Source organism: Cetorhinus maximus, chromosome 17 (assembly GCF_964194155.1).
Source record: "Cetorhinus maximus chromosome 17, sCetMax3.hap1.1, whole genome shotgun sequence".
NCBI lineage: Eukaryota > Metazoa > Chordata > Chondrichthyes > Lamniformes > Cetorhinidae > Cetorhinus > Cetorhinus maximus.
The window spans coordinates 92,930,394-92,948,768 of record NC_135895.1 but is presented as its reverse complement, the minus strand read 5'-3'; the positions used below and the strand labels follow the sequence as shown (position 1 = coordinate 92,948,768).

General features: G+C 41.0%; 2 protein-coding genes across 2 annotated transcripts in view; one reads left to right on the top strand and one right to left on the bottom strand.

Moving 5' to 3' along the window:
- Positions 1-9,108, top strand: part of prrc2c (proline-rich coiled-coil 2C) — an 88,243-nt gene extending 79,135 nt beyond the window's left edge. The window contains exons 27-35 of the mRNA XM_078561586.1: positions 43-179; positions 753-987; positions 1,101-1,202; positions 1,865-1,975; positions 2,441-2,653; positions 2,862-2,965; positions 4,799-4,922; positions 6,481-6,714; positions 7,712-9,108. Of these exons, the coding sequence (XP_078417712.1) occupies positions 43-179; positions 753-987; positions 1,101-1,202; positions 1,865-1,975; positions 2,441-2,653; positions 2,862-2,965; positions 4,799-4,922; positions 6,481-6,714; positions 7,712-7,975 (1,524 nt within the window). The 3' untranslated portion in view covers positions 7,976-9,108. The remainder of the gene's footprint in view (positions 1-42; positions 180-752; positions 988-1,100; positions 1,203-1,864; positions 1,976-2,440; positions 2,654-2,861; positions 2,966-4,798; positions 4,923-6,480; positions 6,715-7,711) is intronic.
- A 960-nt stretch (positions 9,109-10,068) lies between these two features.
- On the bottom strand, positions 10,069-17,702 carry myoc (myocilin). Its single transcript, XM_078561585.1, has 4 exons — positions 17,247-17,702; positions 16,254-16,310; positions 15,935-16,060; positions 10,069-11,820 (listed from the first exon to the last, which is right to left on the bottom strand). The coding sequence occupies exons 1-4, from the start codon at positions 17,683-17,685 to the stop codon at positions 11,036-11,038; spliced, it is 1,407 nt and encodes a 468-aa protein (XP_078417711.1). The 5' UTR covers positions 17,686-17,702; the 3' UTR covers positions 10,069-11,035.
- Positions 17,703-18,375: the final 673 nt, after the last annotated feature.

Below are 18,375 nucleotides of genomic sequence, written 5' to 3'. Positions count from 1 at the left end.
ATGTTTGTTGAACTAATTGCTTTCCTATGTTTTTTTCACTAGCCAACTGCAGTTCAACAGATCTCAATTCCTATATATGCACCAATTCCGGGTCAGCCACAGGCTCAGCTGAGCTTAGGAGGGGGCCCTTCTGTCTCACAGGCCCAAGAAATGTTCAACACATCCTTGCAACCTTTTAGGTAAAGCTGCTCCCTACATTTTTTAATCTGTTAATGTATTAAGGTAGGCACACTTTCAACTTTCTGTTTCTCTTTGTTATTAAGAGCAGTAGTTCCTCTTGATGGGTACAAATCCTGACAGAGAGGCCTAATACAAGCCCAGTTGGATATCTAAGTTTTCAGAGCAGTAATGGGCCCCACTGATCAACAGAGAGAGTACCAATTCCAACACTTGAATCAACCTCTTTGTTGATTTGCATAGTTAATGCTACTATTTAAACTTGCATAATAACTCATTACTATTTCTGTTGAAGTTTTCTGTTCTAGATACTTTAATATCTGCTATGGTCTGTGCTGTGCTTAGTTTTTTTTATTTTTTTCCCCCACAAGGTTTACTTTGTAAATCATCAGAAATATTGTGATTTAATTCCTGTTTTACAGACCTTGGACTCCTTTCCAAAAATTTCTAATGTTTTTAATACATTGAATTTGAAGATTATTTAGGAAATAACTTGAAAATGTCATTAAAGGTATCCTCTTGCATTTCTCTGTAGCAACATTGTTAACTTTCTGCTACATTGCTTCATCCTACAGGACCCAACAGGCTTTCATGCAAAACAACCTCTCTCAGCCATCCCCTGTAGTTCTATCGGGTACAGCTTTACACAACTTTTCTGCAGTTCAAGCCCAAGACCTAGCTAAGGCTCAATCTGGCCTAGCATTTCAACAGACTTCCAATGCACAACCCATTCCTATTCTTTATGAGCATTCATTAAATCAGGCGTCAGGTCTTGCTGGTTCTCAACTTATTGATACCCATCTGATACAGGTATGTACAAATAATTTATCGTAATTAAGGTTAATAAGGGCATTATTGTTTGCATTGAAACTTTTTCAGTCTGCATTTATGATCAAAAGTGTTGCATGGGTCTGCTTTTAAAGGGGAACTCTAATCAGTGGCATGTGCAGGGTCTGAGAACAGGAGAAGCCGAGGCAGGCAACTACAATATATGCTACCATACCTTTCAACATTATCATAGGAAAGTAAGTACCCCCTCTAAAGAAATATTTTAAAAAGAAAACAACATGTACATTTTCTGCATTGCTAGTAATTAGTTTAATCAGAGAACTTTTTAAAATCATGTAATTTGATTTTCATGTCTTTTGTTTTAATCCTATATGAAAATATAGAATAATAAAGTAAATTAGGCTAAATATAATCTCTGGGGGCAGGGTTGCCACCATTTTTGCACGCTTATGACTCTACTCTACTCAAAAATTATGCATTCCAATACGTTATTCACCAATACAGGCACTTATCCTGCTTCTCCTAGTACATGCTTCTTTACATTTGAGTTATTCAGCTTGTAACAATACTGCTTTTTGCTACAAGGATTATTATATTTGTTTGGTTCTTATAGCTCAACGTGGCCAGATTTCCCAGAAAAAACGCATTTTGACCTTCATTTACTGGTCAATCTGGCTACTGTTGAGTCACAAATGTTACCTAATTTGCATAGTAATACAAGCTGAATTTCTCTGGGACACAGGATTGTGGTGGTGAGTAGCCTATCAGAAGTTTTCCAGTTTTTAAATAGAGTAGAGTTCCCTCTAAACTACTTATTCTTAAAATATGTGCCATTTAAAGTAGTTATTCCTTCTACCAATGTACTTAACATTAACTTGAATGACATGTTTCTGTGTAGGCGAGGCCGGGTCTTACTCAGCCATCCAACCTCTACACAGGTCAGGTTCAACAACCTGGCCAAAGTAACTACTACAGTACAGCACAGTCACCCAATGCGGCTCTTCAACAGGTAAAAAGCTTCAGGTGTCTTTGTGTTTGAAATATCAGAATATTTTAAAAGGAGGCTATGTTTAAAGTGCTAACTTTGAGTTGCATCCTCTTCAACATCCTATGTACTCCCCATATGTTCTGGTAATCTGTTTGACTAGCCCTTCCCTCATTTTTCTAGTAATGTATTTTCTCCTCATCACGGGTCCTGTCCACCTCCCTCAGCTGAGAGGATTGGTTGGAGACTAGCTGCCATGTTCATGATGTTACCCATCATGTTCTATAGTTGACTGATGCGATACTCTAGTGGAACCACAGAACTGCTCTTCTGAATTTCCACCCTTCATTTGGAAAGTGTCTGAGCTAAAGATATGTTGCTAGCTTTTCTATTGTAGCCATTTATGTAAAACATTAGATTGGTGTAATGATGTTTGGGACTGTCAAAGCATTTGAAGAACCAGTGCTAACTATGTTCAATCTTTCGCAGGTGACTTTACCCCTTCCAGGTTCACAGCTTTCCTTACCTAACTTTGGATCTGCAGGACAACCCTTGATTGCTTTACCCCAATCCCTACAACCTCTACACAATCCAGCACAGGCACAGCCTCACAACCTGAGTAGGCCAGCACAGATCAACCAACCCTTTAGGGGTCTAATTGCAACAGGAGCACAGGCTGGCATGATTCCTACAGCAGGCAAGGTAAGGATATGAGAGGGTTGATCAGCAAATAAATTGAAATTGCTCTTTTTTGTCAAATTTGATTGATCTAATAAAATGTGCTTCATTTGTAAATGTTCAGGAGTTTAGTTAACATTAATTTTATAAAGCACTTTTGTAAATATTAAGATTGCTTGCAATAGCTGTAGTTAGGATATGTGAATAAAAGTGAAATATTTGCTTATTTCAGATGCCTGAGATGGATCTAAAACCTTATGGATGTAGTGTAGATGTAAAACCAGGTACACCGCCAATCAGTGTACGAAGTATCACACCAACCTCCAGTCCATTCAGGTAAATTCTGGACAATTGAGAGACAATTATTGACACCACAAGGTTCAGCGTGTACATTGAGAACATCCAACTCTACCTCGCCACCACCTCTGTTGACCCTTCCATTACCTCTTTTGTCAGACTGCTATCCCACAAACCAAACACCATGCGGTCCACGTCACAAACTCCGTTCTCTTACTCCTGATTCCATTCCACACCTTAAGACACTTCTCAGGCTGAACCAGACTGCTCATATCCTTGTCCTCCTACTTGATCCTGAGCTGAGCTTCCAACTCCATATCCTCTCTATTGCAAATACTGCCTACATCCACCTCCTCAATACTATGTATCACTGCTCCTGCCTCAGCCGAACTGCTCCTGAAACCCTCATCCATACTTTTATTTCCTCCAACTCAATTATTCCCGGCTGACCGCTCATCTTCCACCCTCTACAGACTTGAGCTCATCCAAAGTACTGTAGCCTGTATTCTAGCCTGCACCATGTCCAATCTAAAATTCTGGTCCTTATTCAAGTCCCTCCATGGCTTTGCCCCTCACTTCCTCATAACCGCCTCACCTCTACAGCCCTTTAAGCACATTGTGTTTCTTCAGCTCTGACTATTGCTCAACCCCCACTTCCTTCATCTCACTATTGCTGGCTGTGCCTTCAGCCAGTTAAGAACATAATAAATAGGAACAGGAGTAGACCATTCGGCCCCTCGAGCCTGCTCCAGCATTCAATAAGATCATGGCTGATGATCTTGTATTTTGATTTCCACTTTGCCAACTAGCCCCAATAAACTTAGATTCCCTTGCCTAGCAAGAATCTATCTACCTCTGCCTTAAAAATATTCAGTGACCCCGCTTCCACCACCTTCTGAGGCAGAGAGTTCCAAAGTTGCACAGCTCTCAGAAAAAATTTCTTCTCGTCTCTGTCCTAAAATGGCGGCCCTTAATTTTAAAACAATGCCCCCTAGTTCTGGATTCACCCACAAGAGGAAACATCCTTTCAATGTCCACCTTGTCGAGGCTGTTCAGGATCTTGTACACTCCAATCGAATCACCCCTCACTCTTCTAAACTCCAGTGAAACAAGCCCAGTCTGTCCAACCTTTCCTCATAAGACAGCCCACTCATTCCAGGTACAATCTAGTAAACCTCCTTTGAACCACCTCCAATGCATTTACATCCTTCCTTAAATAAGGAGACCAAAACTGCACACTGTATTTGAGGTGCGGTCTCACCTGTGTAACTGAAGCATTACATCCTTAGCTAGGCCCTAATTTCTGGAATTCCCAGCTTAAGTTACTCTGTGTCTCCACCTCTCCACTTTTAAGGTTTTCATTGTCTCTTTAATTAAGCTGTTAGCCACTTGACCTGACCCTCTTACTTAGCTTGGTGTCAATTTTGTCACCTTACGCTCCTGTGAAACGCTTTGAGATGTTTCCCCTCATTAGAGGTGCTATATTAATACAAATTGTGTTGCTGGCACTTGATGAGAATTGCGATAGGCCTGCATGTGATATTCCTGATGATCTGTTTGCTTGTTGAGGCTAGTTGTTTAGCCTACCAGGGAGTCACCATCATCCATGCAACTTTACCACACGCACGATAATTCGCTGGGATGTATTAGATACATGGTACTTTTTAAAATGTCAGAGATATGGCAGACATATGGCATTAACCTGCATTTTATTCGATTTTGAAAAAAAGCAATACTGTGTAAGGGATTGTATCCTTTAATCATCTGTTAAATGATATACGTTGTACCTCACTTTATCATATAACTGCAGACAAGGACAAACTTATTTTTGTGAATTTGCATTGCATTTTGTGATTGCTTTTTCATTTTTAGAGCCAGTTCTACAAGTCCAAACAGCCAATCCAGCAAGATAAACAATATGGTCTATCAGAAACAATTTTCCTCTGCAGCAGGGGTTCGGATTGCACAGCCATTCCCAGCACAATTCCCACCACAGGTGTGTATTTAAAGCTCAAACCAAAGGCCCTTTGGTGCTAATACCTTAGTAACGTTTTCCTTTTGGGTTACATGTTTTCAGATAACAGCAATATCTCAGCATTTCTGAAGCGCATGCGAAAGCTTTTAATCTTAAATTACTGTTGATTCTCAAAATGTTTCATAAAGAATGCCTTTTTCTCCTTTTTCCACTCCTCCTCCACAAGAAAAAAGATTCTTGGAGTTAACTTTCTAATTACTGAAAGTAACAAGGTTAAAAGCTTCCAGAGGGCCCACAAAGCGACTGCCTGCCCAGGGTAGAGTTTTAAACCGTTTTAGTTTGCACCCTATGCTACTAAACGTTCGACTTCCTTACTCTTCTTATTCCCTCTTTCTATGACTTATTTTATCTGTAATTTTGTAGCTTTCTAACAATTTTATAATTTTCTATTGATGTTTTGTAACATTTTATCCTTTAAAAGCCAAAAGCTGCAGCTTTATTTACTTGGAGCAAACTGTGCTTTTGATGATTGAAAACTGGCTTCAAAGAAAAAACACTGGATATTGTCATTGTAGCACTGTAAACACATCCTATAATGTCTATTGTACAAATATACATTAAACAAGGAGGACAAGGATATGAGTAGACAATCTTCAATAGCATACCCAGATGAATAAACTTGTTTGAAGCATGGTAGGAGTTAACGCTGTTCCTTCCATTTCTGTTTTCTGAACTGTCTCGAAACGTTAAAGCCAACCTAATACAATGTGACCTTTCATTTTTTTCATGTTTGTGAAGTTGCATTTAATGCTTATGCTGATTTAGTTTCAGGAACAAAGTGAGAGCACTGTAATCAAACAGCTGTGATTGGTTGAAAACATTTGTATCTTTAAATTCTAAAGAGTCTTCAGTGTTGACAGGAATGTGTCTTCATTATCATTCTAACTCACTTACCATAACACCAATTTTTTTTAATGCTTAATTTACCTAAAACTTTCCACTCAAGGTTTTACTACTATAATGAGATTGGATTGTTAATATGACATTTATACTCAGACTCTCAAGTCATCAGGTTAGTTATTTGGTTAACTATAATTGGAAGTGTAATTTGTGTCTCTTTTCCTGACTGAAGCTGAAAGATGTGCATATAAACAGCTCTTGTGTATCTTACCTATGTGCCGATTCTTGGTGTGTTTATCTGAATGGTAAATGTTACTAGGCTGTTTGATTGAGGGGAGCATCTCAATTTGGAACCCAGTTCAATGATCATTTAACATCCACAGACAGAAACTTTACAATAAGAGTCACTGGGCGATGTTCAGGAACAAAGAACCAGGCTGACTGCCGTCTCTTCTCCTGACCTTTACCAATTGGAACATTGACCATTACTGCATTAGTGCTAACATATCCATTCTCAAACCTAAATTAAATGCATCTGATAGAATCCTGTTTTGCCTTCAACCTTTGTATTTTATGTAGCTTCCACTTGTTTTGAAATGACACTGCTGATTATAATGCAGGCACCACACATTGCGGACGTAAGAAGGGAATTACATTCCATTCTAATTGTTTTCACCAGATGCTTTCCCAACCTAACCTGGTCCCTCCATTGGTAAGACCTCATGGAAATACTTTTTCAGCTCCTGTTCAGAGGCCTCCAATGCCCCTGGCAAATCAGATGCAACCTCAAATGACCACAGGTATCATCTGCCATACTCGTCCTCAGCATGCACCAAGGGTTCCTTCAGGACCTACACAGGGGATCCGTGGAAACCAGGCCCAAGCTGCAATGATGGCTGAACAGGATTTGAAGGTTAGCAGTTACGTAGTAAAAATAATTGAATAAATTAGCTCTGAAGAGGAGTCATGTGGACTTGAAATTGTAACTCTGTTTCTGTCTCCACAGATGCTGTCATACCTGCTGAGTTTTACCAGCACTTTCTGTTTTTATTAAATAAATTATGTCTGTTTAAAAACCTGGATACCAAATGAAACTGTGGTCTTAACCAGAACATGAAATGTGGACAGTTGAGATTCTGCATAGAAATTTATGTGCATTGCTTTTATCGTGGCCTATTTCTTGTTAATTAATTGATCTGGAGCATTAAAGAATGCCGCTCAATGGTAGCAGCTATATTGTAATCAACTTTTTCCTGCCACAGTTCTTAAAGTTCTGACTTTCAACTCATACTGGAAGTGTGAATTACCATTGGCACTGGGGAATAACGAAAGAGAGTTATATTTTTCTGCCAATAATATTTCATTCATAATAGTCCATCTGTTAATTTTCCAATACAAAAAGAATAAATGTATTGCAACCTCCAAAATGAAAATAGGATGTGATATAAATTAATTACAGATTTAGCCTGCCCTCTAGTTCACTTGCAAGTACAGAACTGATACCCATCGATCCCCCAGTTGTTAGAACTTGAAAACTTAAAAGCATATCAAATCTGTAGCAACTTTACAATATAAACATGTTGGAAGCCCACTATGAATTTCACAGGTATTTGAATTTTCACAGCAATGTTGTTTTGTTGGGAATTTATATTCATGCATACATTAAGGTCAGAGGTTTAAGCATTCCAAAGTTTACACGTTTGTTTATGTATACTATAGAGGGTAGTGTCAAAACCTGCTCCAAAGAAGCTATTTTAGATTGGTTTCCAGCGCACCTTGAAAGAGAGACAATTTTTGTGAATGTTTTTCAGCTCTTTGCCACATTACTGGATTTGCTTTTAGTTTGTGTCTCCAGTTCTTGTCCAAAAGATTCATCAAAATACTCATTTGATTCCCCCTTTATGTTTAAGGCTAAGCAGCGTGCTGAGGTACTTCAGTCCACACACAAGTTCTTCTCTGACCAGCAGCAACAGCAAATCAAACAGCCAATGAGCAAAGCTCACAAAAATGACAGCAATGGTAGTAAACCGACTGAGAGCGGAACAGGCGTTACAAGCACTAGAGATGAAAAGGTGGAAGAAAAACCCAATTCAAGTCAGGCTCCCATGTCAAAACCCGTTCGAACTGGACCAATCAAACCTCAGGCAGTTAAAACAGAAGAAACGAAATCCTAAATTGCTGATAGAACAGAGTAGATGTTCTAAACATCCTTGGGGTGTAATGAGAGCTCTTCTCTGTGAGATAAGAGCAGAAAAATAGAGCTCAAAACATGAAATTTCTTTTATAACAAAGAAGTGAGATGTGAAGTAGTTAAGTGAAAGCTGAACTATCTTGAAATATGCAGAATCAGATAGATCATTATTTTGAGCAACAGTAAAGCCCAGATGTGTAAACTAATCCTATGATGAACATTAGTGTTGACTTTTGAATCTTGAAAATTTGAAAAGGCAATGTCTGACTTGTGTGGCATTTCTTTTCCTTGAGATAATCACTGAAATTAGGTAAGATTGGCCAGGCCGGTGAATGGAGGCTGACCAGTTTTACACTTTTTAAGACAATTTAATAATCCTCTTGTTAAAATGTATCATTTAAATTTTTTTGTAAACTTAATTACAGTAAAGACTACAGTGATTCACCTGTGACTGAGTTAAGCTCCCTTTTTGAGCCTATTAAATTCCAATTGTGTTTATGCATATACCATTTTAATCACAAGTCTAATATTGCCTTTTTTGATTGTATGCTAGTATTGTAGTTGTAGGATGTACTGTATTATACTATGTGAATGTAAGATATCTTGTCTATCTGCTTATGATCAATCATTAATTAGTGACTGTGCTAGCAACACAGCTGTTTTTATTACAGAAAACTTACCCAGGTTTGATACAAATAAGACACTGATGAAGGTACAAAACAATAGAAGATTGCTGTTATTGGTATTCTGAAACCTTGGCACAAAGCGTGAGCTAAAAGATTGATTTATTGATGTGTATATTTTTGTCACATGGCTGGGGTGGCACTGGGAAAGCTACACTGCTGAAAAGGCTGCTTATCAGTAAAGTGTTTGGCAGTCAATTTTATTTGCTTACTTTGAAAATTCAGCTGTGATGTCTGACTTTTGAGATTTGTATTCCACCTGTACTGTGTATTCGTTTGGCATTGTACAGAAGTTAACAGCCATATTGGTATAGAAATATTATACTTTAATTTTTTCATTTGTACAGGGTTAACGCACTATTAAATATGTACGATCTTATTTACGATTAATTTGGTTTGGTTACCTAACTAATAAAAATATGCTCTGAAATTTTTTCAGATTCTTTTACGTTGTTTTAATAGTAGCAATTTCCTTTCCTCCATTTTGAATTAGTGTACATTTCATAATGTTTCCAGGTGCAGTATGTTTTGTATTATCAAAACCTTCATGTTGGATAGAGAAACACTGACTTGGATTAGGACCATGAATTTGCACTTCTCTCCTTTGCTTCCTTTTCCCTGACTCATTTCAGATGTTACTTTTTCTAGAAGCAAATGAACAGTGTTTGAAACTTCACGACCAAGGTGACAGGTAATTGCCTGGCTGTGTATTGTGAGGTTACATAGGATAGGATATACCACACAAACAGGCCATTTGGCCCAACCAACCAGTGCTAGTGTTCGTGCTCCACTCGAGCCTCCTCCCATCTTTTCTCATCTAAATCTACAATCATCATCACCTGTACTCTTCTCCCACAAATACTTGTCTAGATTCCCATTAAATGCATCTATACTATTTGCCTCAGCTACTCCTTGTGGCAGCCAATTTCCCCCTCTCCCACCACTCCCTGGGTGAAGAAGTTTCTTCTGAATTCCCTATTGGATTTCTTGGTGACTATCTTCCCCACAAAAGGCAATATTCTCTCTCTGTCCATTCTTATAAATATATTTTTATCATTTTAAAGATCTTGGAGGTCACCCTTTTTTTCCAAGGCTGTCAATTCTTTCCTGAAATATACATATACTCTCGCATTTCTGATATTATCCTTGTAAATCTTCTCATCACCCTCTCCAGTGCCTCTAATACCGTTCTATAATATGACAACCCCAAGACTCTTAAGTGTAGTCTAATTAAGGTTCAACACAGGTTTAGCCATAACTTTCCTACTTTTCAATTCTGATGGCCCCTGTTGAAGACTCTAATTTTAACACTCCATATGCCCACAGCCTAAGTGGCTTCTATAAACAATGCTGATATTAGTTATAATTTTATGGGAAAGGAACAGATGTAAAGGTCTATACCAACTTCAACTTTTATTTTACAACAGTAAAAGAAAATCCAGTACTGGTACTTTTGAAAGCTGCGCATGCATTAGATACTGGGTGCAGAGATCCAGCCCAGTTAAATTGTGGCTGCATGCTTTCCTTTTGGTAAATAAATGCATTCAATTCTTAACTCAGTCCAACCATACCCAGTCCAGCTTGAAACACTGATAAGTGATTCGAGTGCACATTCTTTTTGTGTCTCAATGTATGTATTAAGGATCTTGCTTTTTCGCATGTCTAATCAAAACAGTATGATTTCTTTTTTGAGTAATTCTCTTCACGTAAGTTTTTTTAAATTTACCAACGAGATGTAGCACTTTCTAAATGTATATTTACATGCCTTGCTTTTTAAATCCAGAGGTGACTGAAGTAGTAAGGAGTATGAAAAGATTTTAACTTTCAAAAGTACAGTCTGATTCTTGGAGATCATTTTTGTATATGCTCACTTACAGGAAAAATCAGACCATTTGAGCTGGACCCAAGTTTTTTTTAAGCAAGTATTGATTTCCAATCGGCTGAGCCAATTATGGATTCCTTCCACATTTTTCCCCACTAACTTCTAATTTTTGACAGTAAAGAAAGTAACCTGGTTGGGATTGAACTGCATCTGTGGCCTAACTAAAATCCTACTCTCAGCTGTACCGAATGCTGTCAGATTGGTTTATAGTGAGACTGCAGTCAAGATTTTTTTGTTTTTTGCATGCACAATCTGACCAGTTATAGATTTCCAAGAATTATTTTTAATCAATCTGTATCATGGTTGTTCAAATATTTAATAATGTTTAATTATTTTAACATTTGTTTCACTCCTAAATGATGAAGGTGGTCTTTTCTGCTCTGGAATTAGTGCTCAAATTACTGCTGTGCTATAACTAGCCACTAACTACATACATTTTTTTAAGAGAAAATAACAATCAAAGATATTCTTGAGGCCTTCATATTTTGGAAAGCCTAATGTCATACATGACCAAGTTATAATTGTCCCAAGCCAGGATTTTCTTTTCTGCTGGGTTGTAATCAGTCATGCTGTTGTATTGGTAGCGGTTCTCAAATGGGATGTTCAGCACCTTGCTGCTGTTTGTGTTGGTGTTGTAAGCAAAATTGATGATGGCGTTGCGATTGGAATAACTGTTCAGCGTATAGAGAATCCCGCAGATCATGAAAGTATTAGCAACTGATCTTCTGCGTATAGTCGTCGTCCAGGTTTGCTGTATTTCCAGGCTGTTTGGATCCAATTTGGAGATCACAATGGCTCCGTGAGCTTGATTGGTGCTGTAGGTTACCCAAAGCCCCAGCTCATCTACAGCAAAATCTATGTCTGTATAGCCACCCCAGGAGTATGGGTAGACTCCTCGGAAGCCTGCACTGGGCAAGTCCTTTCGAACTAAAATGGCCCCTGTTTTAATTTCATATCGCAACAAGGTCCTTGACCTGCGTTTCTGGTAATATAAGGATCCTCTGTAAATGACACTCCCTGTGCTTTCTACTGGTTCTTGTAACAAATAAACTTTATTGGGATAGCCCCTCATGAACTGATCTAGGTCACTGTACTCGTATAGCTCTCGAATGTCAGTGCCAACTGCGTTGATTCTCCAGATTGTCTCCCTGGTGTGAGGCGTCACAGGCTCGGGATCTTTCATCCAAACTCCGTACTTGCCTGCAATGTTGTCTGCTTTTTGGAATGTAGCTGGATCTCCTACCCACTCCAGCATTCCACAACCTGCCAGGGCAAGATTAAGAAACAAATCCATTCAGGTGCTGCATTTAACTGTTAGTCATACTACACAAGCAGGGACTTATTTCCCATGTCAGTTAACTGATTCTGAGCATTACCTGCCCCCTCTCTTCTCTCCCCCCCCACCCCCGGTGCAATACATGTAACTAGAGGGTGGCTTGGCCTTTTCCCTCTGTGCAGTAATCCAGAACAAGGAGACATAATCTAGAACTAGGCCATTCATGGGTGAAAAAGCTGTGGATGTTGGGTCAATTGAAGATTACAAGTCAGATCAACAGATTTTCATTGAGTTGGGTTATCAAAGAATATGGATCAAAGGTGGATAAGTGGGAGTTGAGGTACGGATCAGAAATTATCTAATGGAAACAGCAGAACAGGCTCAGGGTTGAATGATCTATGCCTGTTCCTTAGAACATAAAATAAGAAATAGCAGGAGTAGGCCATTCGGCCCCTCAAGGCTGCCCCGCCATTCAATAAGATCATAGCTGATCTGCTCTAGGCCTCAACTTCTCTTTCGTGCCAGCTCCTCATAGCCCTCAACTCCCCGATATTTCATAAATCTATCTATCTCCTCTTTAAATACTTTTGGTGATCTAGCCTCCACAACTCTCTGGGGTAGAGAATTCCAGATATTCATTACCCTCAAAGGAGTTCTTTTGCATCTCAGTTTTAAATGAGTGTCCTCTTATTCTGTAACTATGCCCCCTAGTTTGAGATTCCCCCACTAATAATCTCAACATCTACCCTGTCAAGCTCCCTCAGAATCAGTTTTAATAAGATCACTCCTCTAAACTCTAATGAATAAAGTCCTAACCTGTTTAGCCATTCTTGATAAGTCAACCCCTTCATCCCAGGAATCAGCCCAGTGAATCTCTTTTGAACTGCCTCCAATACCAGTATATCCTTTCTTAAATACGGGGACCAAAACTGTTCACAGTACTCCAGGTACAGCCTCGCCAACACCCTGTAACAAGACTTCCCTATTTTTAAACTCCAACCCCCTAGCAATACAGGCCAAAATTCCATTTGCCTTAATTACTTGCTGCACCTGCATGCTAACTTTTTGTGTTTCATGCACAAGAACACTCAGATCCCTCTGTGCTGCACTTTTTAGAGTCAGTCTCTCCATTCAAATCATGTTTGTCTTTTTATTCTTCCGACCAAAATGCATGACCTCACACTTTCCTATATTAAACTCCATCTGCTTAGTTTTTGCCATTCACTCAACTTATGTATATTTCTTTGCAGATTCCTTATGTCCTTGTCACAACATGCCCTCCTATTTTTGTATCGTCAGCAAATTTGGACATATTACACTCGGACCCCTCCTCCAAGTCATTAACATTAACAAGTCATTAAATAATTGAGGCCCTAGGACTGATCCTTGTGGCACTCCACTATTTACATATTTCCAATCTGTAGTAGACCAATTAATCCTGACTCCCTGCCTTGTGTGTGTTAACTAATTCTCAATCCATGCTAACACATTTCCCCCAATACCATGAGTTCTTATCTTGTACAATAACCTTTTATGTGGCACCTTATCGAATGCCTTTTGGAAATCCAAATACACTATATCTACCAGTTCCCCTTTATCAACCCTGCTTGTTATATCCTCAAAGAACTCTAGCAAATTTGTCAAACATGATTTCCCTTTCACAAAACCATGTTGACTCTGATTGCATTAAACTTTTCTAAGCATTTCTTCCTTAATAATGGACTCTAGCATTTTCCCCAACTACAGATGTTAGGCTGACTGGCCTATAGTTTCCTGATTTTTATCTCCCTCCCTTCTTGAACAGGGGCATCATTTTAGTGGTTTTCCAATCCTCAGGGACCCTCCCAGAATCCAGTGAGTTCTGGAATATTTTGACCAATGCCTTCACTATCTCTGCAGCCACTTCCTTTAAAACCCTTAGGTGCAGGCCACCAGGTCCTGGTGACTTGTCTGCCTTTAGTTGCATTAGCTTGTCAAATACTTCCTCCCATTAGCTCCTTGTTTATCTGATATCTTTGGGATGTTTATAGTGTCTTCCACCATGAAGACTGATGCAAAATATTGGTTTAAATTATCTGCTATTTCCCTGTTCCCCATTATCAGTCCTCCAGTCGCATCCTCTAAGGGTCCCGCACTCACTTTAGCCACTCTTTTTATATACCCGTAGAAGCTCTTGCTATTTGCTTTTATATTTCTTGCCAATTTACTTTCATAATCAATTTTCTCCCTCTTTATTAGCTTTTTAGTCATCCACTGCTGGTTCCTAAAAAATTCCCAATCCTCTGGCCTACCACTAGTTTTCACCACTTTGTATGACTTAGCTTTTGATTGGATACTCTCCTTGCATGGGTGGTTCAACCTTCTCATCAAGTCCTTTTTGACCGGGACAAATTTTTGCTGAACATTATGAAATATCTGCTTAAATGGCTGCCATTGCTCATCCCCGACCTTCCCCTTAGCCTATTTTCCCAACCCGTTTTAGACAACACTTTCTTCATACCTCTGTAATTGCCCTTATTTAAGTTGAGGACACTGGTTTGAGACCTGAGTTGCTTGCCCTCAAACTGAATTTGAAATTCTACCATGTTGTGACTGCTGCCCCCTAGAGGATCTTTAACTATGATATCTCTTATTAATCCCACTTCTTTACACATTACTAGATCTAAAATAGCTTGTTCTTGGGTAGGTTCTGCAACATATTGTTCTAAGAAACAATCTCTGATGCACTCTACAAATTCGTCTTCCATGTTACCCCTGTCAATCTGATTTGTCCAGTCAATATGCAGATTAAAATCACCCATGACAATTGTAGCATCCTCCTTATATGCCTCCATTATTTGCCTATAGTGAGGCAACTCTTCGGGGGCCTATAGATGACTTCCACCCGTGACTTCTTCCCCTTGCTATTCCTTATTTCCACCCAAACTGATTCCACGTCACGATCTATTGTACCTATATCATTACTCACCACCGCACTGATATCTTCCTTTATTAACAAAGCTACCCCACCTCTTCCTTTTTGCCTATTTTTTCTGGAATGTTGAGTATCCTTGAATATTGAGTTCCCAGTCTTGGTCACCCTGCAACCACATCACCATAATAGCTATCAAGTCAGATTTATTTCTATTGGTTTGTAATTTGACAAAGAGGGTATTGTCCAAAATTTACAGCAGCCTTACGGAGACTTTTTTTTAATGGAGAACTTTGCAAAGTGGAATTCTTGGACTTGTTCTTTAAATTTAGAAAGTGCTGTTATTTTGGAATAACGAATCATAACTCGTTCCTGGGAATTTTTGTGAATTGTCCCAAGGGTAACAGTAATATGATATGAATCAATCTCAATATAAGTCAGGATCTATATGATTTGGACAAGTTTTAATCAGCACTGAGGGATTGGTAAATTGAGATTTTGTCTCCGATTTGACTGGGATTTTAAGCTGGTTTTTCACATCTACCAGGAGTTTACATATCTTTAGCTGGGTGAGGAGTGTCTGTGTTATGATGCACGAGGCATCAGCCATGTTGGACAGCCCTGAATGGGCAAGAGAGTTTTTGTTCCTGTCAATCATTTTTGGATGTTTCTAATCCCTTTGATTTGGTTGCAAGGTACCAAAATACATCAAGTCTAATTTTATGTTCCCTAAATTTGATCTGAGTATGTAAAGCTGTATGACGAAGCTGCCTGAAAACTAAGAACTATTGGTACCTTTCCATTCAATAATAACTTCACTAAGGCTGAATGGGCTGCTGCTTTTTTTTAAGCCCTGGATTTCCTGCCTCTACCTCTCACTCCTTTATTTAAGTCGCCCCTTTAAAACCAAGCTTTTGATCACCTCGACTATTTTTTTTGTGGTTCCGTCTCCTGTGAAGCACTTGGGAACATTTATTGAATTAAATATATAAAATACAAGTTGAAGCTAAAAGTCAATGGTGCCCTTTCCCCACCTGCTGGTCGCTTGACTACATTGCGCCTTTTGACATCAGACAACATTGAGTCCTAAGGAAATAAATCACCTCGCCCACCTGCCTGTATCCTGGGGTTTCTGTTGCAAACGGTCGAGCAGAAGAACTTTTAAACGCATACATTTCATTTGCAGATACCTGAAATCTGCGGTGTTGTGGTCGAGAGGCCAGAATCGTTCCGCTGTTTCAGTCTGGGAGCTGGGATCTCTGTGATCTCCGATTTCAGCTCTTGGTACCCAGGATTTTCGAAGCTCCAGTTAGACGCTGGGGATCGAAAACATTATTCTGGACTTTATAAATAATAAATCGCCCCCAAAAAAGGCGTCGAAATTTAATATCGCGTGCGACCTTTAAAATTCTTTTCTCCAAAACAATTTTACTCGTAAATAAAAGGTTCCATCTTCCAGGAGAAATAATGGGGAAACTTTTTTTTAAAAATCCTTGGAACGGGACTCACCTCCTCGGTCAGGCTGCGTTTTCTGTCGAGATGGTGTACTGGAGAAACCCTGTTTCCCTGAAAGACAAAATCTAAACAGCTTGTTTCAGAGAATAAATGTCCCTCTCTCGGTTCCTATTGATTCTGTCATATTTAAAAACAAATCAAAATTATGAGAATCAAATGGACGGCTGGACAAACTCTGCACTGTTTACAAATACTGCTTTTAGAATTGACACTTGTGCAATTTTTGAAGGGCTGGAAACCTGCTTTTCCCGGTAACTTTCCTCCCCAGCTAGCAGGTCGATTCCATGTGCATTTACAGCGAGGCTTCAACTTCAGACTCTGGTAGTTTTTAAAAAAATTATTCATCACTCCCATGTAGTTGCAAAACAGTTAGTGTTAAATATAAATAAACGAACCGTGTTCTTAATTACATTATTGATGTGTTTGTTGAAAATCCAAGGAATCTCTGGGATAAACTTATTTAGTTTAAACCTCTGCTCATTGCAGATAGGTCGAGAGCGCGGATTTAAAACTACAGACTGGTCCTGGAGCAGAGAGGATGAGAACATTCCTGGAGTCTGATCCTGGAGCAGAGAGGATGAGAACATTCCTGGAGTCTGATCCCGGATCAGAGAGGGTGCGAGACCTGCTGGGATCGGCTGTCCCAATGCCTGGGGTTGGCCCATGGCTGGTTTAGGAAGTGCTGACTGATGCCCACACACACACACCCCCCAGCCCCCGGGCACGTTTTAAACCTCCCCAGTCCCGATGCTCCGGCTCAGTTTAAAGCTTTATCTCCCAGGAGGGGAATTCTCCCTAAAAATCCGAGCTGTGGATCCACAGGGGAGCTGGGAGCCAGACCCTGTGTGGCAGCAACGGGCAGAAGGGCCTGTTGGAAGCAGCTGGAGCAGAATGGACAAGCCCTCACTCCATTGATAACAACAACCCCCCCCTCTCTCACCCCCACCCTAAACCCCCGGGGGGGCTGGGGTCGCTTTCTCCCCCCACCTTGATGGGAGTCCTGCGGAGTGTCTGGGACGGTGGGACACTGTTTGGCCCGGAGGTGAATGTTCTCCTGCTTCACGCTCTCCAGCCACCTCAGTAACTGCAGCTTCTCCAGCTGCAGCCTCCTGACCTCCTCCCGGTGCTTGGCCGACGGGCTGAGGGGGCTTTGGGCTCCCGCCTCCCGCTGGGACTTGGTCTCCAGGAGGCGCAGCCTGTCGCCCAGGGACTCCAGCTCTCTCTGCTGGGCGGCCCTCTCCCTCTGCAGCTCCCGGACAGCGGCCAGAACCTCCCCGGGCTCCGAGCAACTGGCCTGGTCCGGGCTGGGCACGGTGAAGGAGTAGATGCATCGGCCGTCCCGGCTCGGACTGCGGGAGAAAGTCGGCGGCGACTGGCCAGAGGCTCCCAGGAGGAAGGCGAGGGTGAGCAGGGAGCTGGAGATCATTGCGGCTGCTGGTCCCGGGCAGCTCAGTGTGTTTGAAGCTGAGTTAGTGGGAGTCGGGCTATTTATAAAGCGTTTCCGGAGAGGCGGGTACTGTCCCATCAACCTGACACAGGCCGGCCGGCCGGCTCCACACCTCCCACATCTGGGGCTTTCATTCATCACCCCGGGGATTAAAGGGGCCAAACTGGTGGGGGCGGGGGGGGGGAGGGGAGGTGGAAAGACCAGGAAAGTTGGGAGTAAGTGCAGTGGGAGCTAGCACAATGGGCCGAATGGCCTTTAAAAGTGCTCTCTCATTCTACATTCTGGGATCAGTTCTCAGGGGGGTGGGTGTGGGGATGTGTGGGAGAGGGGGGTTGTGTGGAGGAGGGTGTGTTTGGGGATGTGTGGGTGTGTAGGGAGGTGGGGGTGTATAAGGGGGGTGTGTAGGTGGGTATGGGGGTTTGTGTGGAGGAGGGTGTGGGTGGTTGTGTGGGTGGGGGGGGCGGTGGGGGTGTGTAGGGGGGCTGTAGGTGGGTGTGGGGGGTTGTGTGGAGGAGGGTGTGGGTGTGTTTGTGAGGCTGTGTGGGTGGGGGGGTTGTGGGGGTGTGTGTGTTTGGGGATGTGTGGGTGTGTAGGGGGGTGGGGGTGTATGGGGGTGGGGTTGGGGTGTGTGTAGGGGGGTAGGGGTGTTTGTGGGGTGGGGTGTGTGTG

What these genes read in the sequence shown, in the direction of transcription:
- myoc (XM_078561585.1), bottom strand. Translation starts at nt 17,685, where the DNA reads ATGATCTCCAGCTCCCTGCTCACCCTCGCCTTCCTCCTGGGAGCCTCT. An exon ending in AACGCAGCCTGACCGAGGAG is followed by an intron (nt 16,061 to 16,253) that starts GTGAGTCCCGTT and finishes TTCGATCCCCAG; the next exon opens with CGTCTAACTGGAGCTTCGAA. An exon ending in CACAACACCGCAGATTTCAG is followed by an intron (nt 11,821 to 15,934) that starts GTATCTGCAAAT and finishes TTGCCCTGGCAG; the next exon opens with GTTGTGGAATGCTGGAGTGG.